The sequence below is a fragment of the Lemur catta genome, chromosome 5, assembly GCF_020740605.2.
Source record: "Lemur catta isolate mLemCat1 chromosome 5, mLemCat1.pri, whole genome shotgun sequence".
Classification (NCBI taxonomy): domain Eukaryota; kingdom Metazoa; phylum Chordata; class Mammalia; order Primates; family Lemuridae; genus Lemur; species Lemur catta.
The window spans coordinates 93,841,739-93,865,909 of record NC_059132.1 but is presented as its reverse complement, the minus strand read 5'-3'; the positions used below and the strand labels follow the sequence as shown (position 1 = coordinate 93,865,909).

Sequence of the window (24,171 nt, the reverse complement as noted above, 5' to 3'; positions counted from 1 at the left end):
TTCTTTGGTTTTGGTTTTTTTGAGGCAGGGTCTTAAGATGTTGCCCAGACTGGTCCTAAACTCTTGGGCTCAAGAGATCCTCCTGCCTCAGCCTCCCAAGTAGCTGGGATTACAGGTACATGCCACTGTGCTCGAACTTGAGCTGAATCTTGAAGGATGAAGAATAATGGGAACAGAAGAGAAGCTACAGGTAATGGGAACATCATGAGCAAATGCAAAATGATAGAAAAGATTATTTGTCTATTTGCAATGAGAGATCTGTATGCTGAACTGTGAAATATGAGATTGAGAAAGTATGAGACCAGGTGAGAAAGGGCCATAAATGTCAGGATGAATGTGAATTTGAAACAATCAAACATACACATACAAACATATTACCTGCTCCAAATCCCACCAATCCACGAGCAACCAGCATGTAGTATTTATTATGAGAAGCTGGGAGGTGCACATATGCATAGAGGCAGTTGGCTGCCACCGAAATGAAGATGGAGACAATAAGAGGTTCTTTTCTTGGTCTATAATTAGACCATAAACCAAACATAGGTGAAGCTACCATTTGGCCAAGACTAAATGAAGCAATAACCCAGCCCAAAAAACTTGCATCAGCCGTCTGATCAATCTGCAAAGAAAATATAATACCTTAAGAATTGTTATCCAAGGAAAGTGAAATTTAAAACCTAAATACATTTGTCAGACCATGTAAATTTTCAAACTAAAAAAATAAAAACAACAATTCTAACATGCTAGTTTTATAACACTGTTACTTATAGAAAGGGATTAAAATTTTTAATAATACAATTAAATGTGCTAACAATTCACTGTCCACAAGGGAAAAATGCTTAGGAAGCTTCATCTTTTAAAATGATTATGGAAATTTCTGGTTCTTAAAAATCTTGCTAAGGAGATAATCATACTATATGTAGAGTAATAACATCATGAAAAATAATATAAGCTATTCTTTAATTCTTGTTTCAAAAATTTTTATTTTTTTAGAGACAGGGTCTCACTCTGTCACCCAGGCTGGAGTTCAGTGGTGCAATCATGGCCCACTGCAGCCTCAAACTCCTGGTCTAAGCAATCCTCCTGCCTCAGCCTCCCAAGTAGTGCCACCATGCCTGGCTAATTTTTTTTTTTTTTCCTGGAGACAAAATCTCACTATAATGCCCAGACTGGTCTTGAACTCCTGGCCTCAAGTGATCCTCCTGCTTTAGCCTCCCAAAGTGCTAGGATTACAGGTGTGAGCCACCACACCCAACCCTAATGCTTACACATACAATTCTAATTTTTATTATTTTAACTAATTAATTAATTAATTTTTTTAAGAGATGAGGTTTCATGCTGTTGTCTAAGCTGGGGTGCAGGTGTGATGGTTTTAGGAAGTAGGGAGAGGACAACAATATCAAATGTTTTCTAGATGTCAACTAAAGTAAGGACTGAAAAGTACCTGTATGATCAACAATTAAGACACTGGAGACCTTACAAGAGCAGTTTTAGGGTAGCAAAGGAGGTAATCAGATAGTAGCAGATCAAGGAGTGACTAGGACATTAGGAGGTACTGGGGAACTCTTTAAGAACCTTAACTGTAATATTATTATAAATGAATTATGTAGCCAACTTATATACTGATTTTTAGTAAGTTCATTCCTGGAGATTTAAGATAGAATTGACAGGACTTGATGATCAACTGATGTCAAGGTACCTACTGAACTTACATCTTCAAGTCACCCCCTCCTGCCCTTCTAGTGCTAACAGCATCAAACACATGCTATCTATTCTTTTCACAGCAAGACCTGATAACCCAAATCAATTCTATGGGAAAATCATTACATTATTCTACAGAAATATAATTTGTACATTATGGGAATTCAGACTGTTTAGTTTAGTTTCCTTTTTATTAAGGAAGAGGTAGTGATGGGATGTGAAAGTGGCTTATAAGTAGGTGACCATATACATCTACATTTGACTGGGACTGTCTGGGCATAATCCTGTTTTTCCTGGTATAGCATCTCTTTTTACTTCAAAGTGTTCCGATTTGCATAATAAAGCATATATGGACACCCTTCTTATAAGCTTCTTTTGAGGAACCATTATCTTGTCATTCCTATAAAGATTAACCATATAATACCAAAGAAACTCTCTGGAGAAAATGCTTAACTACCTAAGAGTTACTACCACTACAGTCACTTAAGAATAGACTGAAATGCACAAACCTTTTGGAGATATGGCCATATTGACATTATCACAATAGAAAACCCTGTTAAGAGAAAAACTTGATTATTTGTACTTATAATAATTTAATCACTATTACAGATGCAAGTTTTGAACTATATACCATGGATTTTAAAATATCATTCTGAACCTTCAAATTTATGGACACAAAAATGCTCACTTTATCAAGGAATGAGATTTTAATTACCAAAGGAAAATAAATACTAAAGGCTTGAAAAGAACACACAATTATAGTCCCTGATCATAATTAATACAATAAAAGCAGAAGACCTATTTCTCCCTACTCATGTGCCTTTACTGTAAATGGAAAGCTTTGTTAAATTTTTATAGCAAAATGAATAGAGGAAGACCACTTTGTTAGACAGAAAGTGCTAGGCTTCTACCCTGTGTTGTTTGGGAGAGATAATTGACTGTAGAGAAGACTAGGAAGAAAGAAAATGATCACCTAAAGGGGGCAGTGCTATAAAGAAAGAGTATACTTCAAGATGGCCATATCTTAAAAGAAAATTCATTCTCTCTGCTAGTCTTCACAGCTTGAGAACTGTAATAATTAACTCCAATGCTTTTTGTCAATTTTAAATGTTAGGCAAATCCAATCAGAAATTCTATAAAACCCATTTTTTAAGATAGCTTTATTGAGATACAATTCACATACTACACAATTTACCCAAAGTACATATATAATTCAATGGTTTTTAGTATAATCACAGATGTGTGCAACCATCACCATAATCAATTTTAAAACATCCTTGTGACCTCAAAAAGAAACCCTGTACCCTTTAGGTCTCACGCTGCTACCCTTCATCCCGTCTCCCATCAGCTGTTAAGCAACCACTAATCTATAATAGAATCATATATATGGTCTTTTGTGTCTGGCTTCTTTCACTTATTAATAGCATAATGTTTTCAAGAGTCATCTATGTTGTAGCATGTATTAGTACTTCATTTCTTTTATAAAAATAATTTAATTAGCTGGGCGCAGTGGCTCACGCCTGTAATCCTAGCACTCTGGGAGGCCGAGGCAGGCAGATCGTTGGAGCTCAGGAGTTTGAGACCAGCCTGAGCAAGAGCGAGACCCCATCTCTACTAAAAATAGAAAGAAATTATATGGACAGCTAAAAATATATAGAGAAAAAATTAGCCGGGCATCGTGGCACATGCCTGTAGTCCCAGCTACTCGGGAGGCTGAGGCAGAAGGATCGCTTGAGTCCAGGAGTTTGAGGTTGCTGTGAGCTAGGATGATGCCACAGCACTCACTCTAGCCAGGGCAACAGAGTGAGACTCTATCTCAAAAATAATAATAATAATAATTTAATTAGTTTCATTTTAAAATATTTTGAATTGACAAATTGACTTTGATCAATAAAGGATTGAAAGCACCAATTAATCTTTGAAATCAAGCTTACAATTTTGCAATAAAGAAACTTGTAAACAAGTAAAATGTTTAACATGCCAATTAAAACCTAAAGATAAAATTATCTTTTTGCTGTTAAATTTGAAATTGTTTCTTATAATTTTAGATAATGGGGGGGATACTAAAAACTATAAGTGTTTTAAATAGAAAAAAAAAATCTATTGCAGACGTTGCTACAAAAACAGCATCCATTTGCCCCCTTCCACTTTCCTGACAGAATCCCAATTTTATCCATCCAAGGTATCCATCTTTTCTCAACAAAGCCTCAGGGTCTAGTAGAAACTATCTCTACCTCCAACTCCATAGGGTAGATCCTGATTAGTCTAGAAAATTCAGTTGAGATAATCCCATTATACTAGTTGCTGATGGGTTTTGAAATTCACAGGTAACCCAGTTCTGACTAGTGAAGTGAAGAGTAGTTTATTTGGGAACCTCTAGTCAACATGGGGACCACTGGGAAAGAAATCCTCATGTCTGAGAAGGCTTAAAAAATAGTCCCTTTCAATCAATAAAAATTGTCATGAATGAATGTGACACCTTCAACTGCTGTAGTATTCTTGCTAGAAGTATAGCCAAGTATTTGGCTATACTTCTAGCCAAAGTATAGAAGAGGGTAAACCCAAAAAAGTTGTTGAAAAACAGAACCAAAGTCCTACTGAACCTCACCTGGAGTTGTCCTGCTATGGACATCTTTTAAGAAATAATAAATTTCATTACTGGGTAAGCCAATTGATTCAACATTTTTTTGATATTTACACCAGGCATCCTAACTAACACACAATGCAAGAAGAAACTGTATTACAAAGAATTGTTGGAAATATCCTTTATCATTCACTTTTCTTTGCTTTTAGCTTTATTTAAATTGTGTTTTTACCCAGTGTTGAATCATGCACAAGACTGGCAAGTGAAAGAAACCAGGATGACTGAGATAAACAGAAAAGATATAGAAAATAATTTAGTAAAATGATTTTCACTAAATTCCTCTCTGGGAAAGAAACCACTTGTAAAATCAATGCTTATAGATTTAGAGGGCCTAAATTTGGAAAAGAAATAATTCCCTAAAAATATTCCTTTAAAAATTATCACAGTATTGATAATTCCTATATATCCTCATCCCTTATTTTTAACATTATAGATATTAATATTTTGAATAGTTTTCTCCATGAAGTTTTACTTTTGAGTAACTATATATTCAGAAATAATGCTCACAGGTTAAAATACATCAATACAAATTAAGATTCTTGAACTTTACTGTTTTTATATTTGTATCAATATAAAAATTAGATGAGGTTCATAGGCAACAAAAAACAGATAAATTGGACTACATCAAAATTTAAAACTTCTATGAATCACATGACACAATCAGCAAAGTAAACAGAAGAGTCCTAGAATGGGAGAAAGTATTTACAAATCAAATACTGGACAAGGTGAAGATTTGAACAAATGCTTCTCAGAAGATATATAGATGGCAAATAAACACATGGAAAAAATGCTCAACACCACTAATCATTAAGGAAATGCAAATCAAAACTATAATGAGATACCACCTCATATCCACTAGGATGGCTACTATCAAAAAGGCAGAAAATGAGTGTTGGTGAGCATGTGGGAAAATTGGAACCATATGTGTTGGTGAAAACGTAAAATGGGGCTGGGTGCAGTGGTTCACACCTTTAATTCTAGCACTTTGGGAGGCCGAGGCAGGAGGATCATTTGAGACCAGGAGTCAGAGACCAGCCTGAGCAAGAGCGAGACCCCGTCTCTACAAAAAATAGAAAAATTAGCTGGGCATGATGGTGCGCACCTGTAGTTCCAGCTACTTAGGAGGCTGAGGCAAAGGGATTGCTGGAGCCCAGGAGTTTGAGGTTGCAGTGGGCTATGATGATGCCACTGCATTCTAGCCCGGGTGACAGAGTGAGACCCTATTTCAAAAAAAAAAGAAAGAGAAAAAGGAAAAGAAAATGTAAAAGGGTACAACTGTATGGAAAACAGTGGCAGTTTCCCAAAATATTAAAAATAAGATTATCATATGGTCCAGCAATTTCACTTCTGAGCATATACCCCCCAAAATTAAAAGCAGTATCTTGAAGAGATATTTGTACACCCATGTTCATAGCAGGACTGTTAACAACAACCAAGAGGTGGAAGCAACCCAAATGTCCATCGACAGACGAATGGGTAAACAAAATGTGGTACTGTATATTATTGAAGGAGATCAGAACATGTCACCTCAAAAATATACTGTTCTGGCATATTGATTATTTTGAGCTAAAGGCCACTGAGAAATAGCAGATGCAGGACAGGCTCTCCACTTGACCCCTTTCGGCCTAAAAGCAGGAAAAAAATTTCCTAAGAAAGGTGTTCTCCTAGTACCAGGAAGAAAACATTCTTATCACTGGACATGGGGAGTCTACACTGAGATGAGTCAGCACAAACAAACCTTACTAAAACAAGCCTTATCTACCATCAGTCTCCCCCATTTATTCCCAGTCATTTTCCCATGATTTACTATTCATGTAACCCTAAGCCCCCTTCGTTTTTCTAGTCACTTCTCCACAATTTATTACCCTTTGTTAAAATAATATATGACAGAATCTAACCACTTCTTTGGAGTTTTCGCTTCTTTTCTGTGAAGTCTCCCATTCACATAAAAATATCAACATCAAATAAATTTGTATGATTTTTTCCTATTAATCTGTCTTTTGTCAACTTAATTCATAGGCCTCAGGCATATAACATAAAAAGGATAAAGGAAAAGTTTTTCCTTCCCTACAATACAATGAACTACTCAGCCTTAAAGAGAAGGAAATTCTATTACATGCTACAACATAGATGAACCTTGAAGACGTTATGTTTAGTGAAATAAGCTAGTCACAAAAAGAAAAATACTATATGATTCCACTTATATGAGGTATTTAGAACAGTCAAATTCAGAAAAACAGAAAGTAGAATGGTGGTTGCCAGGGGATGGGGAAGGATAAAATGGGGAGTATAGAGTTTTGGTTTCATAAAACAAAACGTTCTAGAGACTGGTTGCACAAGAATGTGGATATACTTAGCACTACTGGACATAGATATGGTAAGATGGTAAATTTTATGTTATGCATTTTTTAGCATAATAAAAGACAATTTTGAAAAGTTAAATGAGGTTAAAATGTGATATTTTATGTGACTTTTTAAAATTATGTATTTATAATACTTACCTACACTGCTGAGAAACATAGTAAGATACAGAATCCTGATAGATCTCCATCGGCTCTTATAATGCTCTTCAGTTTCTACAATGTCCCCTTCTCTAGGAGTAAAGAAGAAAAAAATAATATAAATTTATCTCATTATATGTAGATTTTTATGTGTTAACAATTTTATTTTCTCTCCTAAAGTCATGAGAATGGTATGATAGAGCCAGATTTACTAATACTGGTTTCCACTGCACTAATTCATCTATGAATAAGAATTATTTTTAAAAATTTCTATGGATTGTATTTATGCATCATTGTATACAGAAACTTAGGAAATACAAGATAGCTTAAAAAGGTAAAACATTTTGCAAAGCAACTATTTTGCTATTGTTGCCATGCACAAATTAATCACGAGTAATGAAGTTTGTTAAACAAAATGAATAAATTATATCAAGATAAATAAACTAGCTACAACAGTTAGAGCTTCCATAACTGCTAAGTAGTAAAAGATATTAACTATCATCATTATGACATGCTCTACATGATGACAGCAAATGAACCTTGCTGCAGGAAGCTATTTTGTATGGTTATTTTAGCAAAATGAATGTAGGAGTGTATCAGGAAGGCTAGATGTGACCTAAGACATTCCCCTCCCTGGGACCTCTTATAATATTTGCTTTTGCTCCAACATGAATTATCAGATAAATTCTACTAGTGGACCCATACCAAGGAGAGACCATAACCCTCAGGCTGGGGCTGATCTTTTGAATAATCCTGGACTAAGGGCAAGTATACTAACTAGACATTCTACCTCCATTAGGTGACACATGAGTGTATATAGTCATTATTGTTACATATATACATGGAAAGTGTTAACAAATTTACCTTAATGTGAGCATTACATTTTCAAATAACTTAGATATGCATAACAAACAAAATGTCTTATGTTCCAAGATTATTTTCTAAAATAGACCTTAGTGCTACCAACTTAGTCTTCAAAAAAGAAACTTTTCTTCAAATGTGATGTGGTTGGGAGTGGCAGAGAGAAAAGAAAAAAGAGAAGTAACATTTTTAAGATCTGCTATGTGCCAAGTATTTACTAGTTCGTCATATAACATATTTAAAGTGCTTAACACTGTATATGCCATTCTATATAAACAGATCTTTAATCATAATGTAGCATATCTGAAAAAAGTACCAGAACTCCAGATATCTGTACTTTGAAATAAGCAATCTAGTATGTGGAATACATAATGCAGATAACTACATACTACCAAAATGTATATACCATTTGATACCACAGCACTGGATTTTGGCATCACTTTCAGGTAACGGGTTAGTTTTGTATTTTTAGTGAAATCATTATTATTTTCTGGAGATCATAAATTAAGCTTATAACTACTTAGTAAGAGCTATCATTAGTATCAGCCCGAAAATTTTCAAATAACTATTTTGCTCAAATCTTATCTAAATTAGGGAATTGAGAAGAAAATTATTTGATTCTGAAAAAAATTTAATAAAATTGTTTGAGTGACTTCAACTTGATTTGAAGCTCAAAAATCTTCTTTTAGTGACAAATACTAAATATTGAAGGGATGATTAGAAATTAGAAAATTGTAATTTAATGGCCACTTTCATGTAACAATGGATGAAAGCAAGGATCATCAATGGATGCTAAAACAACTGGTTGAAAGATTGTTGAGGAAAGGATAGTCAAAGGGACTGAAACTATCACCTCACTGTCTACTTACGAATCATAAAATGGAATATGAGTCTTTATAGTTGAGAGATATAGCAGCCACCCTCTAAACAATGGTCAAGCTTGGCATTCCCAATAGTGGGATGGCCTGGTATCCTGTACCTCATGATATTGGGATGTTCTCCACATAATCCATGTGACATTCTAGTTGGAAATGTTTGACCAGGATCTATTCAGAAATAAACAGTTCATAAATCCAGAATATGAGATGCTCTGTGGAAAAACTGACCTAGACTATGCAAAGGATTCAGTGGTGACAGGAACAGAGAAAAGGTCAGGGAACGGTTTTAGGTTGAGGGAATCTAAAAAGACGCAACAACCAGTACATGATTGGCTCCTGTATTTTTTTCCTCTTTTTTTAAAGAATATAAAGTACATTTTTGGAACAAATGGAAAACCTTGACTATAAACTGTATGTTGCATTATATTCTTGAATTAGTATTGCATTTCTATTTGTAGTAACAGTAATGGAGTTGTGTAAAAGAATTTCTTTGTTCTTGGGAGATGGTGACCACAATAAAGTACTTGGGTTAAATGTCACAATGTCTGCAATCTACTTTTGGGTAGCTTGGCAAAATAGGTGTGGGAATATGTGTGTACAGAAAGAAATTTGAGCAGTCTGGAAAAAGTTAACAGTTAGTGACAGGATATATAGGCATCCATTGTACTGTTTTTTCAACTTTTCTACGGATTTGAAATTTTTCGAAACAAAAAATTTCATTTCTTCCTTTTCAATTCAAAAAGTATAATTTTGGTGAAGAAATTTATCTTTCTACCTTGTTGGAGAGAATAGAAACATAGGAGAATATAATTATCAAGTTATCATATTTATCAAGTTATCATATTTATTACATTTTCTTAACTTTGGTAATTCAAATATGTCACATGGCTAAGACTGAAGTTCCATAGGCTTGTTTCCTGATCACCTGGCTATAAAAAAGGAATGCTGCACTCCCAAGGTAATTTGTTTAACTTTTTTGATTCCTTTCTATTTTCACTGCTGTATTCTATTAGTTTCCCATTTGAGATTCTCCTTCAAGTAGAATTGTAGTGCTGTAGAGTTTTATATTGCTCAACATTATTCCCCAAGTAAAACACCCCAAACTGAAATACCCCAAATAATAACATGTTTATCAAACTTGTAAGTGACTTAAAAAGTAGGAGGCATACACAATATACTGGAGTGAATTGATCACCAAAATAAGATACATAAAATTTTGCAGGAATAAATTAAAAATTGCCATATTTAGGTTCATTAGATCTAGTACAAGACAAGATCCAGTACAAGGAGACATGGGTAGGTGGCAGTACTATATTTGCAAAAAAGAACTCTGGATTTACTAAGGGGAAAAATAAGGTGACACTTTTACCAAAGGAAACATCTGTGAACTATTGAGCAAAAAAGAATCCATATTCAAAGAAGACAAGAGAAAGAAGTGTTTGCTCACTGACAGAACAGTGTAATGATATAACAACTATCGAAATAAGAAGACAGAAGTAAAATGAAAATATTTTATAAATATATTCTCCATAAGGACAGAAGCTCTAGTAGTATTTGTTTTACAGAGACTAAACTAAAGTTGCAAAGAAAATTTGAACGCACTGGTAACACTGGGTTAGCAAACTATAGTCTACAGGCCAAATCCAGACCACCACCTGTTTCTGTACGTCCTGTGAGCTAAGAATGGTTTATACAGATGCATATTTGTTATCAATTTGATGACAGAAAACATGAACTTTGAACTCCAATTAAGGAAAATGTCATTCCCTCCAAAATTCTATCCTTCTCATTAATAGACATATATTGTTCTCATTTATTATTACAGTTTACCTCATTACTAAAAATTTTGTGGCATTTGTTTTCTCATTATCTAAATATCTGTATAACATCCTTGATTATGGCTCTTGGCCTGAACAAGCCTAAAATGTTTACAATGTGGGCCTTTACAGAAAATGTTTGCCAACCCCTATTCTCTTAATGCTTTAAAGAGGGAGTCAGTGGAAAATGCTGATGCCTTAAGAGGAACCTAGTCCCATGAGATCAACAAATTATAACCAACCATGTTAGTGAGGAAGGGTTGGTGGTGAGCTAGACTCATGTTTGCACAATATACTCAAAGTGAACAGGGCCTATCAATTAGTTGTACATAAGTACAATTATGTTTTTAAAGATATATACTTATTGAATTATTTTCAAGATATTCCCTTTTGTTTTTAAAATGCTAAATACAGAACCTCAATCAGAGTTATTGTTTATGAACAGGAACATCTTAATTTAGATAGACCCTAATGATCATCAATCACTTGGATGAAATCAAAGCTAAGAGTAAGAAAATTTCTCTTTTGGACAGGGTGACAGAATGTACCATTAAACCACCATAACTCAAAGATCCTGAGACCCATCCGAAAAACAACTAATAACCAGGAATAAGAAAAAGAATCATGAGAAAACCAAGTGTCACAAAGTCTATGCATTCAAGTGTTTGCGCTTGACTAACAGGAGAGATCTTTAGCTCTGTCAGAACCTCCACGTTTTAATTACATACAATTTTATTAAGCATAGATACGTGGTTTTCAAACAAAGCCACAGCAAACTATGAATCTTAGGTGATTTGCAAGAGAAAAAAAAAAAGCCATAGCAAACTAGAAGCCCTAAAATAAAACTGGGTGAAGACAGTATGCTGCAAGCAACAAAAACAGCAACAAAAAGTCTGCCAGGAACAGAATAGGCAAAAAAACTAAAAAGCAGACATAAATACCTAAAAAGTATAGCAGTGTAGAATAAATTAGTACTGATGCAAATAGTCCAAAATGCCTCAATAGGCTCTGAGGACATCACTCTATTAAAATATATTTCAGCACTGATATTCATTTTAATGAACTCAAGATAAAATCAAGATAAAATTTCATTCTATATATTCTGTTTAGTAAATCAAGGACCAGAGAAATACATTTTCCAAAGGATTTGAAATCAAAGTGGTTAAAATGATGATTTGGTGCTTAACACGGTAAAAATTAACATGGTCATAGACAGATAAATTTAACTATGTATTATCGGTTAATCTGCTTGATAAAATTATTATATGTTTCAAGAAAAAGAATACTTAATTCTGTTTTCCTAAAGGCAAAAATACATACTTGTGTAGTGAGACAAAGTGTAAACATTTCTGAATCACTGTCAATAAACTAGGATCAAAATACCCGGAATTATAAGGATCAAAATACGAAACATTATTTCTTAAATGCCTAAAAATTAGTTTTTATTTGTACATTTGGCACAGGATAAAGGTGAGCCCATTTTGGACACGTTTATTTACAAAGTATCAAGAAGTTATCAGGCTGGGCACGGTGGCTCACGCCTGTAATCCTAGTGTTCTGGGAGGCCGAGGCAGGAGGATCGCTCGAGGTCAGGAGTTCGAGACCAGCCTCAGCAACAGCGAGACCCGTGTCTACTAAAAATAGAAAGAAATTATATGGACAGCTAAAATACATATATAGAAAAATTAGCCGGGCATGGTGGCGCATGCCTGTAGTCCCAGCTACTCGGGAGGCTGAGGCAGAAGGATCGCTTGAGCCCAGGAGTTGAGGTTGCTGTGAGCTGGGCTGACGCCACGGCACTCACTCTAGCCAGGGCAACAGAGTGAGACTCTGTCTAAAAAAAAAAAAAGTTATCAGGCAATCAGTAAGTAAATACTAAGACTGGTATTTCCAAGTATTGATTAAAATAATCATTTCGAAACTTTTGTGAAATGTGGAAAGTGATCAGCTATAGTTGATACAGAATGCAGTGGCTCGGCTTCTCCAAGATTGTTGCAGAGAAAGTCAAAGAGGCAGCTTGGGTTTCTCCAGCACCATCACCCGAACCAACCGGCTCACCGCACCGCACCACCGGACGCCCTTTCCCCACAGCTGCGGGTGAATCTCCCGGGCTTGCACGATCGGCCGCTGGCTCCCGCCGCCCTGGCACCCCTCTGGCAGTCAGGGTTTGGCTTTGTGCGCCTGACGCCCGGAAAGGAGTCAGTCTCAACAGCGCAGAACCGTAAAGGGTCCTGTCACCAGTATTTGCTCACCTGCTTCCGGATGTGCGGTTGCCTAAAAGTGGCTCCTGTTCTGCCTCCATCCCCAGGCTCGCGGTAGTTACAGCCGCGACAAGGCGGCTTGAGGCCAATTCTCGCGACACCTCCCATCCCGAGCGCCGTGAAGTTGTCAAAGTAGGCTTGCAAGTGCGCGTGCGCATCTGGCGGCCAGAAGTGGGCGGAGCGCCCTGAGGCCGGAGGCGGGGTTCCGCGGGAGGCCGGGCAGCACAGGGGGAAAGGGGGTAAGGGGCGGGGCTCTGTGTCCGCCGCTTCCCTCGCTCCCCGCCTCTCAGCCTGCGCGAGGTAGAGTCAAGCAGGGCGCGGGGGCGGGTCCAAACCGTCGCCCTGCCCCGGGCTCATCCTCTTTGCTCCGCTTTGCCGTCTGCTGCTCCTCGCTCCTCGTTTCCCGGGAAGGCTACGGTCGCTGCGGCTGGGGCTCGGACGCAAGTCGAGTCCCAGGAGCCCTGAGAGCGGCAGTGCTGGGAGGCCCGGCCTGCTCGACCGCAGGCGTCCTCCGGCTACCGGTAAGTAGCCAGCCCAGGCCGCGTGCCCCGCGCCTCTTAGCGCTCTGGGTACGTGCCGAGAGGCAGGACCTGAGGGCGCGGGGCCTGGCCGGGGATGCGCGGGGTCGGGACGCGTGGTGAGGCTGCGGGCGAGAGACTGGGCTGGCGTCTGGAGCGCTCTCTGTCTGGCCGGGGTGAGATGGGGTGGCAGTCCCTTTGCCCAGTGGAAGGTGGGGGTGGCTGCGAACTCGCCTTCTCTAGCTCGGCTGACTACAAAGGAGCCTTACCTGTAGTGCTTGTCAGGGCCGGGACTGAAGGGTCCGCTGCTTCTAACCTCCTGGGCCCCGGAGCCGATCCTCACTGCCGCCAGCGTCTCCTGGAGACTCAGCGGAGCCTGCTGTTGCAACCTGGGAGTTAGAAAAGGCACAGCACCTGATTAGGAATGGCCAGCTCCTTTCATCACAAGGAAGATGTCATTTTTAGAAAATATGTTCAGTTTTTTTCACTAGATTCCGACGCTGTTTCTTTCCTGGTGGTTACTCATTAACATCTTATCCCTACGATTAGGCGTGTAGGCTATTTGGTGGCGGTAGGCATTATGTGTTCCATAAATTACCGTTTTACTAGCGTTAAATAGATCTCCTGTGATTTCATTTGATCGTAAGTATCTTATGAGATAGGTAGAGCAGACACATTTCTATTTTACCAAAAAGTAAGGTCCAGAGAAGTTAAACTAAGAATCACTTGTGGAAATGGCACCGTTGGGACCCAAATTCAATTCTTTTCAACTAATATTTGTGAGCACTTACCTTATGCTAGGTCTTATACTAGTTACATATGTGTGGTATATGCCATCACATCGGATCTTTGTCTCATTTGTGACTTTCTTGTGTGTAGCCAATCACTGGTAAACAGGCAGACTTGAAATGTGTTTTCTTTTAGTTAAGAATTATCTTCTGAATCCAGACCTGATATTTTGTACTTGGATTCAGTCTTGCAAATTCATTTGTAAGCTCACAAAAACATGTGAGAGTCCTATAATTGGTTCCAAGAAGATATATACGTATAAACTTTAGCATTTTCTCTCCATGATGTATTGTAGTCTTTTAACCCCTGGAGGCTAGCAGTGTATGGCACTTATGTAGTGAGCAGGGGAACTTTTAGTTTTTACACTAAGCAGGATGGTTGTGTAAGTATATGTTAGATAAATGCTTATGTATTAATAATTACCTCATTTCATCCTTACAACAATCCTCTGAGGTGGGAATTGTCTCAGGTATACAAGATAATTGAAGGCAAGGAGATTAAGTAACTTGACTAGGGTCCTAGGGTAATACAACTAACAAACAACAGAGCTGGAATTCAAGAAACACAGGACTCCTGACTGTAAAGCCTGTGTTCTCTTTACCACCAGTCTTCCTGTGAAAAGAATGACAAGAAGAATCTTTCCCCATAGTTCTTTAAAAATATCAAAACAGGGGCCAGGCACAGTGGGTCACACTTGTAATCCTAGCACTTTGGGAGGATGAGGAGGGAGGATTGAGGCAGGAGTATCACTTCAGCCTACAAATTCAAGACTAGCCTGGGCAATAGTGAGGTCTCATCTCTACAAAAAATAAAAAAAAGAAAGTGGGGTGTGGTGGCGCATGCCTGTAGTCCTAGCTACTTGGGAGGCTAAGGCAGGAGGATGGCTTAAGCCCAAGAGTTTGAGGTTGCAGTGAGCTATGATGATGCTACTGCATTCTAGCCCCAGCAACAGAGCAAGACTCCGTCTCAAAAAATAAATAAATATATATATCTCAAAACAGGTATTTAATTTTTATGTAAATGAAATAATTTGCTATTATGTATTAGGCCAGGTATTATTTCCTGTTTATAGGTTAAGGTGGCTTACTCAAGGTCACTTAGCTAGTGGGAACCCTGGTCTTCTGACACTGCTTTTTTCCATTGCTATCTCCAAATGATGACTTCAGACCACAGAAGCACATGGAATGATTACATGTACAGCTGGTGAAATCTAAATAAGCTCTGTGTATTGTACCAATGGGAAAAAAAAAGAAAAAAGTGTTTCTTAGGAAAACACCCACGTAGTATCCAAAGTAAACATATGTTTTTTTAAAGCCCATGGAAAAGAAGAACTAAATTTGAAAAGAGATTAGATTATTTCCTCAATGTTTCACACAAGGATATGAGACAGTCCATTTGTTGGATATCTTTACATGACTGCCCAGAATAGATGTCTGCATCTCTCCCAAACTGATAAACAAACTTCCTATTTCCTTGCTCTTCTTTAGTGTAAGTTTAAAAGGAAGTAAATTTGTTGTGCTTAGGGTAGTAGATTTTAACAGAGGATATCTGAGGCATCTTTAGCTACTTAAACTTGGATAAAAGTGATTTAAAGGTGAAGTCACAAGATAAAAAATTTGGTCTTTCTTTTTGGTGGGGGATTAAGTTCTTAAACATAGTGGTATTTTTTAAAATTTCATTTATGCCGGCCGGGCGTGGTGGCTCACGCCTGTAATCCTAGCACTGTGGTAGCCGAGGCGGGTGGATCGCTCGAGGTCAGGAGTTCGAGACCAGCCTGAGCGAGACCCCGTCTCTACTAAAAATAGAAATAAATTATCTGGACAACTAAAAATATATATAGAAAAAATTAGCCGGGCATGGTGGCGCATGCCTGTAGTCCCAGCTACTCGGGAGGCTGAGGCAGTAGGATCGCTTAAGCCCAGGAGTTTGAGGTTGCTGTGAGCTAGGCTGATGCCACGGCACTCACTCTAGCCTGGGCAACAAAGTGAGACTCTGTCTCAAAAAAAAAAAAAAAATGTCATTTATGCCTTTGGGATATATATCAACAATGTGAGGATAAAAGTCCAGAAAAAATTACGGTTGTGTTGTTTAAATACTTAGATGCCAGAGTGATAGGAGATAAAAGTATTAGATGGCATAATACAGTGACACTTTAGCAATAGAGCTCATTTCTAGGAAAGACTTTTCATTCCTTGGCACTGTGCTAGAACTATTTTTGTTTCACTTTGTTTTTCCGTTTCACATTGGCTATATAAAAACATAGATGACAACTGTGTCAGTTTGGCTTGATACATACTTCAAACCTGGGTCCTGTTTCTGCAGAAGCTCATTGTTGTCAGTCCACCCTGATGTAGGGGCTTTAAGTATCCGGCATGCCTCCAGATGGTGCCTCCTTTTGGTAAACTGGAGTTATTTTTACTCTGGGCTTGGATTATCTGTTTGTAGTGGCACTGGATAGCCTGAACCAAACCTGCCCTGCTTAGAAAGACCTTTGTGTTTAGAGGGTCCCAGCAAAACCTGGTCTTTTAGGTTGTTCTTGGGACTGAAATTGGATTTAAGAAGATCTGTATTACCCCAGAGCCAACTTTATAGTAGGATATATGTGTGTTTGATTTGCTTTCTGTTCATTTGTAAACAACTGGCAGGTAAATATAGCAAGGAATATGCTGGCTCTAGATTTGGAATGCTGACTTTTGTGGCCTGTTACACAGGGAATTAAAGAGATTTGGGAAGGTTTTCTAATGTAGGGTTGAAAATTAGGAGTAACTAAACAATTCAGGCACATAATAAAATAGTACTTTACAAAATATTTGAAAAGTTAAGCACCTAGGAAGGTGCTTTCTTGATTTCCTTGCAACTTTCTACTTCTATATACTTTCTTTCTTTGGTTTTATCTACTACTGACCTAGAAGAATACTGAAGTTTAGAAACATGGAATATCTCATAAGCAGCATATTACCTTTCTTCTTACTATAAAATATGAATGTTGGATTTTTTTATTTTGATTTTTTTTACTATCATGGAATCTGTTTATTGCTGTTGACGCCATGGATGTTACAAAGGAAAATATTAACCCCAGTTCATTTCCTGCCACTGTCCAGAAAATAAATGGCCTATAATACTTGTGAAAGATAATAAAGTCCTGCGTTATAATAACATTCTACTGTTCTACTGCATTTTAATAAATATGCACGAAAGATCTATCAGTGCTATATATTTTAACAATTCCAGAAAGATTCAAGAAGTAAAATAAGTAAAATCATCATTCATCACCCAGAATTATCTTTCCTTATGCTATCTAACTCCCTCAACCCCCACATATATCTAAAGAGTTGGCCTCTTATTTAGAATATGTAACACTAGTCAGAATTTTGGAATTGGGTAAAGAATAAACTATTTGATTTCTATACCAAATGGGTGTACTTCAATTCAATTCTGACACTAGCCCCCTAGAGTTAGTGCAGACCCCACAAGTTAAGGGTTCATTCCTTCAGACTCACTTCAGGGATCTCCAGGGCACTCACTTTTCTGACCAACTTGACTACAGATTTAGGGGTTCCTAAGACCCCTGTGGGTCAATAATTTGCTAGAATGACTCACAGAATTTAGGAAACTGCCGTACTTAAAATTATAGCTTTATTAAGGCTACAACTCAAGAATAGCCCAATGAAGAGACACATGAGGCAAGATACGGGAATGAATGTGGAACTGCCATGACCTCTCCCTGTGGAATCAGGGAACACCACCTTCCTGACAACTCAAGGTGTTCATTAACCAGAAACCTCCACTGAGGCTTAGTGTTCAGAGTTTTTACTGGGGTTTCATTACATAGGCATGATTGATTGAATGATTGGCCATGCGCATAAACTTCATTTCCAGCTCCCTTCTCTCTGGAGATAAGGATGGCCCAAAGTTCCAACTCTCTAGTGTTTCTGGTGACCAGCTCCAATCCTCAAACTTTCTGGGCCCACTGTGAGTTACCTCATTATCATAACAAAGATACTCAGGAAATTTCAAGGGTTTTAGGAGCTCCATGCCAGGAACTAAGATCAAAGACCAGATATAGTCTTTATTATTCCACACTGACATCTACCCTTTAAGACAAAACTAGTCAAGCAATTTAAATATGTATTACTTATACTTACATGATTTTACTATTGCATTGTAGTAGTAAATGCAACCTGGGCAACATAGTGAAACTCTTCTGTACAAAAAAAATAAGAAAAATTAGCCAGGCTTGGTGGTAAGTGCCTGTAGTCCCAGCCACAGGAGGCTAAGGCTAGAGGATCACTTGAGCCCAGGAGTTCAAGTCTGCTGTGAGCTATGATTGGGACACTGTACTCCAGCCTGGGCAACAGAGCAAGACCCTGTCTCCAAAAAGAAAAAGAAAAAAAAAAGGACACTTTCAAATATTTAAATTATGCAGTGGCTTTTTTTTGAAGAGAAATTAGCCTTGAGTCCTGTTCTAATGAATAATGAACTACTTCTGCTAATGGAGAACACTGTTAAGAGGAAAAGAAAGCATCAATTCACTTCCTTCCAAAATTTTATAAGGAGACTATTAAATTAACCCCCAATTCTATTTTTTTCTATTTTTTATTGTGATAAAATACACTAATGAGATTTACCATCTTAATGTTTAAGACTACAGTTCAATGGTATTAAGTACATTCATATTGTTGTGCAGTCATCACCACCATCCATCTCTAGTTTTCATCTTACAAAGCAAAACTTTATACCCATTAAACAAACCCAACCTCCCCATATCCCCTTCTTTGCAATCCCTGGCAACCATCATTCTTCTTTCTATCTCTACGAATCTGACACTCTAGGTATCTCATATAAATGGAATCATAAAGTATTTGTCTTTTTATGACTGGCTTATTTCACTTAATATAATGCCCTTTGAGTTCATCCATGTTGTAGCATGTGCCAGAATTTCCTTCCTTTTGATTACTCAATAATATTCCATTGTGTGTATATGCATGTGTGTAGATGTGTGTATAATATACACCACAGTTTGCTTATCCATTCATCTGTTGGTGGGCACTTCAAGCCTTGGGGGTTGATCTCTACCCATACCTTTTTCCTTCCAGTTCTGCTCTGTAGCCTCTTCACATGGAGTCTCCTGAAGGTTCTGGCATCCTTCCTTCAGACCCTCATCCAATCCGTGTTTGTCTGCCTGTTTGTTTTTACTCTTTCATCTAAAACTTCTCCTTCTTACCGAGATGCTCTGGGTGGTGGTGTCTCTGGTTCGCCATCTTGGAGCTCTCCCCCCCCCCAACCCCCGAAATTTAACAAAAATAAAGAATTGAATTTGTACCCTTATGCAATGTGTTGGGGAGTTCTAGTGGATGTTATGACATGGATTGGTTGATTATGTAAACATTTAATAAAGCTTGTAGAATGCATGTAAACCTAATTTTAATAATTAATGGAATGGTAAAAAAGTTTTGGCTATAAATCTGATAAAGACTTAAAATCCTAACACTATAGAATATGTATTTATTTCTAGTTTGACATCTTGTTCGGCAGACCCTTTACACTGTTTCTATATAACACATTTTTTCACATCTCCTTCTTTGTGTTTGCATCTCTTCTGTCTGCCTTATTAGTCTCTAAAAACTCAGGTAAAATTTTGATTTTTCTGTGAGGCCTTTCTTGTTCCTTGCCAGCACCTTTAACTGTAACCATCACATCACATAAATGCCACTATTGTTCACTTTGTAAAAATGAATCAAGTTATGATTTGCACACTTTTTGGGGGGGTGGGGACAGAGTCTGGCTCTTTCACCCTGGCTGGAGTGCAGTGGCATCAGCCTAGCTCACTGCAACCCCAAACTCCTGGGCTCAAGTGATCCTCCTGCCTCAGCCTCCCGAGTAGCTGAGACTACAGGCATGTGCCACCACACCTGGCTAATTTTTTCTATTTTAGTTCCCAGCTTATTTCTTTCTATTTTTAGTGGAGATGGGGTCTTACTCTTGCTCAGGCTGGTCTCAAACTCCTGACCTCAAACAATCCTCCTGCCTCAGCCTCCCAGAGTGCTAGGATGTTTTAGAAGAATTTTCAAATATTTTTTTCAAAGTGGCAAATAAATGTATACAAATTTTTCAAATTTCTTTTTGCTTATGTCCTCTTTTAAATGGCATTGATTTCCCTTCTATAAACTATAATAAATTGAAATAAAATCTGTAGAATTCTTTATGATTGATATTTGATAGATTGGTTCATTCAACAATATTGATGTACTATTATTGCTGCAGTACAGTGATAATATCTTGATACAATAATGGTGGCAGAAGCTGTGTATGGAATCCTCATGGAATTTGTTCACATTTAATGGTACTTTAGAACTAGTCTTAAAAACCTTAAAGGAAATCATCTTTTAGACCTTTTTAAAATTAATAGTCTTTATTACTTATAATAGTTTTAAGTTTACAGAAAACTTGGGCAGTTAATACAGAGTTCCCACATACCCCTTTTCCCACAGTTTCCCCTATTATTAACATTTCTGGTACATTTGTTACCATTGATGAACTCAATGTTAATAAATTATGATTAAAGTCTAATTTATATTAGGATTAATTCTTTATGTTGTATAGTTCTGTGGGTTTTGACAAATGCATAATGTTAAGTATTTACAATCATAGTGTGATACAGAATAGTTTCACTACCCTAAAAGTCCTCTGTGCTCTACCTATTCATCCCACCTCCCTTCTCCCTGAACCTCTGACAACCACTGGTCTTTTTACTGTCCCCGTAGTTTTGCCTTTCCCAGAATGTTATATATTAATAATTGGAATTATACTGCATGTAGCATTTTCAGACTGTCTTCTTCCTCTAAGCAATATGCATTTCAGGTTCCTCCATGTCTTTTGGTGGTTTGATGGCTCATTTCTTTTTATCTTTTAGACACAAGACCTCACTATGTTGCCCAGGCTGGACTCAAACTCCTGGGCTCAAGCGATCTTCTTTGCCCCTGAGTAGTTGGGACTACAGCGGTGCACCACCACGCCTGGCTTAGCTTTTCTTTTTATCTCCTAATAGTATTCCATTGTGTGGATATACCAGTTTGTTTATCTGTTTACCTACTGAAGGATGCCTGTTTGCTTCTAGTTTTCAGCAATTATGAATAAAGCTGCCATAAACATTCATGTGTAGGTTTTTGAGTGGATATAAGCTTTCACCTCATTTGGGCAAATACCTAGTAGTGTGATTGTTAGATTGTGTGGCAAGACTATGTTTAGCATTGTAAGAAACTGCTAAACTGTTTTCCAAGGTCACTGTGCCATTTTGCATTACTACCAGCAATGAATGAGAGAGTTTCTGTTGCTCCACATCCTCACCAGTATTTGGTATTGTCAGTTTTTTTAGATTTTTGTCATTTTAATAGGCATGTTGTAGTATCTTGTTGTTTTAATTTGCAATTACCTAATGACATAAGATAATGAGCATTTTTCAAATGCTTATTTGTCATCTGTGTATCTTCTTTGGTGAGATCAGATCTTTTGCTTATTTTTTTTAAATGGGATTTGTTTTTTTATTGTTTGAGTTTAAGAATCTTGGTATATTTTGGATACAAGTCCTTTATCACATATGTATTTTGCAAATATTTTCTCACAGTCTTTGGCTCATCTTTTTATTTTCTTAATGGAGCTCATCTTTACTGAGTGTTGAATCATTAAAGTCTTGGAATATTTTCGGTATTTTCTCTGAGTCTTTTCTGTATTCTGAACGTTTATAGTTCTGCTTTTTACATTTAGCTCTCTAATCATATGGAATTTTTGTGTAGTTTGTATAAAGTGTAAGGATTTAATTTTTTTTCACATGGATAACCACTTGCCTTGATACCTTTTACTGAACTTAGTAATAACTAATAAATTATAATGCTCTTTGACTCTTAGATTTTCTATGTAATAGTCATATCCTTTGTATGTAATGATAAGTTTTCTCCCCCCGTGTGTTTTTTTAAGAGATGGGGTCTTACCATGCTACCCAGTCTGCCCTCAAACTCCTGGCACAAGCAATCCTCCTGCTTCAGCCTCCCAAGTAGCTAGGATTACGGGCGTTCACCACCATACCTGGTTTCCTGTTTCTAATCTTTAAACCTCTTTGTTGTTATTTTTTGTCTGCTTAGGATATCCTGTACTATTTTAGAATGGAAATGACAATAGCAGACATTCTTATTCCTCACTTTAAAGGGAATATGTCTAAAGTTTTATCATTAAATATGATTTTTTGTATATATAAAAATATGTAAAATTTAATATATAATTTAAAGAGGTTTATTCTGAGCGGAATGTATGTAACCTAAAGCCCAGAGCACATGGCCTCAAGAGGTCCTCAGAAAATGTGCCCAAATATGATGTTATCCTCTATAAAGTTAAGGGTGTTTCCTTATATTCCTAGGGTTTTTTTCTTTATACTTAGTTCTGGATGCTGTATTTTTTTCGAGTATTCTCTCTCTTTTTTTTTTTTTTTTACATGTCTGAGATTTGTCTTTTTTCTTATTTAGTTAATGTAGTAAGTTACATTTTTGCTATAAACCCATCTGAAATGTCTATTATTATTGTTCTTAAAGAATTATTTTGGGTTCTCATTGATTTTCTTTGTTTATTTTCTATTTTATAAATTACTGCAAAAGGATTGGTAATGATCATTGAATACTGCTATCTCTAGGACTAAGAATATGAATATAAACCCTAACAATATAGAATTGATATAATTTACAAGAGAAGCATAACAGAGAGAGAAGATGGAAAGTAGTGAAGCACACATATTTCCTCAACTTTCAGTCGGGAGTGTCAGAGATTTACCCAAGGTTACACAGCTAGTGGAAAACAGAGCTAAGATTCAATCCCATCTTTTCAAATTAAATAGTATAGCTTTGACTTGTGAGCAAAACGTGATTCAGGTTCAGGTTTTACTCTATTTAGATAAATGGAAAAATGGAAATTTGCATTTCCATCAGTTGAGTGAAAAAATGGAGGTAGATATTTAAAAGTCTTTAGAAATATCTGAGAAAAATAGATAAATGGTGTACAGGTAGTAGCAGTGATTCATTATTATTTTTCATTCACAGTAAGCATAGTGGATAAGCAGTGTAGTATAGTAGTTAGTCTTGAGCTGTGTGCCTGGGATTGAATCTTAGCTCTGTTTGCCACTAGCTGTGTGACCTAGTATAAATCATCCATCCTCTCTGTGCCTCATTTTTCTTGTGTATATCACTGGGATAATAGATCTTTCCTCCAAGTTGTTGACAGGTTTAAATGAGAGAGAGGAAGAGAGAGTATAGATAAATCTTTGCACTTTTTTAAAATACTGTCTGGCAGATAATATAGTACTTCATAAATATTATCCTCCTACTATTGTTATCCAACAAATATTAGGTACTGTGTCAGTCACTGTATTGAGTATGGCAAGATCCTACCTTAGAGTAATTCACAATTTAGTGGAGCTCAGGGCTGTACATCTTCTCTACTTTCAGCCCGGTTCTTTTTTTCCTAAATCTTGTATCTTGTTGCCAAAGGAAGAAATTCAAGGATTTACTGTCTTTAATTTTACCTGATATGCAAAGAAATGGTTAGAAAATTGACCTGCCATCTTGATAAAAAATAAAATATTTTAAAGTCATTTTAAATTTTGTTTTCACAGATGCTTGTTCACTACTAATGGGTGTAAGCAAGTTAGATATTATATATCGGAGACTTCTCCTCACAAAACTTTTTATCAGAGGATGGGGAAGGCCAGAAGATCTCAAAAGGTAAGCATTTTTCTTCCTAAACACTTTTCCAGAATTTGTTTTTAGTAAATATCAAAGTTTTATTTCAGTTATAACATCCTCTGCTCTCAAATATAGAGTGATTGTCCAGAAAATTAAACATTAAACTATATACAAAATAATTTTTTTCCTTTAGTATTTTTAGTTATTTTTCTTAATTTTTAGCCCATGTCATCATAAATTAGACTACTATAAAAATTCAAGTTTTAAAATAAAGAGCTGTCAGAAACATAAACTGTATTTTAAACTTCAGTATTATTAAGCTGATTAAAGTTGTATGTAGTTTCCAGGGATTTTGAGTTTTCTTGGGTAACCTGAATTTGTAATGGCTATAAAACTGGAATACACTGTAGCTCATAGAAAAATCTGGATTTAAGAAAATGAATTTTCAGGATTGGTACCTTTGGGTCTTTTATGTG

At 36.9% G+C, this 24,171-nt stretch overlaps 2 protein-coding genes across 10 annotated transcripts in view; one reads left to right on the top strand and one right to left on the bottom strand.

Moving 5' to 3' along the window:
* MFSD8 (major facilitator superfamily domain containing 8) overlaps positions 1 to 13,506 on the bottom strand; it is a 32,576-nt gene extending 19,070 nt beyond the window's left edge. Inside the window, exons 1-4 of one of the 5 annotated variants that reach the window (XM_045552301.1) lie at positions 13,451 to 13,506; positions 6,847 to 6,938; positions 2,211 to 2,254; positions 379 to 619 (exon numbers count right to left, since the gene is read on the bottom strand). In XM_045552301.1, the coding sequence (XP_045408257.1) occupies positions 379 to 619; positions 2,211 to 2,254; positions 6,847 to 6,865 (304 nt within the window). In that variant the 5' untranslated portion in view covers positions 6,866 to 6,938; positions 13,451 to 13,506. Of the gene's footprint in view, positions 1 to 378; positions 620 to 2,210; positions 2,255 to 6,846; positions 6,939 to 12,460; positions 12,634 to 12,654; positions 12,842 to 13,450 lie in introns of those variants that run through there. The other 4 variants (XM_045552304.1, XM_045552303.1, XM_045552299.1 and 1 more) reach the window with 4 other exon arrangements.
* Positions 12,975 to 24,171, top strand: part of ABHD18 (abhydrolase domain containing 18) — a 51,807-nt gene continuing 40,610 nt past the window's right edge. For 4 of the 5 annotated variants that reach the window (XR_006735402.1, XR_006735403.1, XM_045552305.1 and 1 more), the window contains exons 1-2: positions 12,975 to 13,184; positions 23,626 to 23,734. Coding sequence is in view for 3 of the 5 variants with exons in the window: in XM_045552305.1 (XP_045408261.1) it covers positions 23,643 to 23,734 (92 nt within the window). In the remaining 2 variants the exon portion in view is untranslated. The remainder of the gene's footprint in view (positions 13,185 to 23,625; positions 23,735 to 24,171) is intronic. The other variant, XM_045552306.1, reaches the window with a different exon arrangement.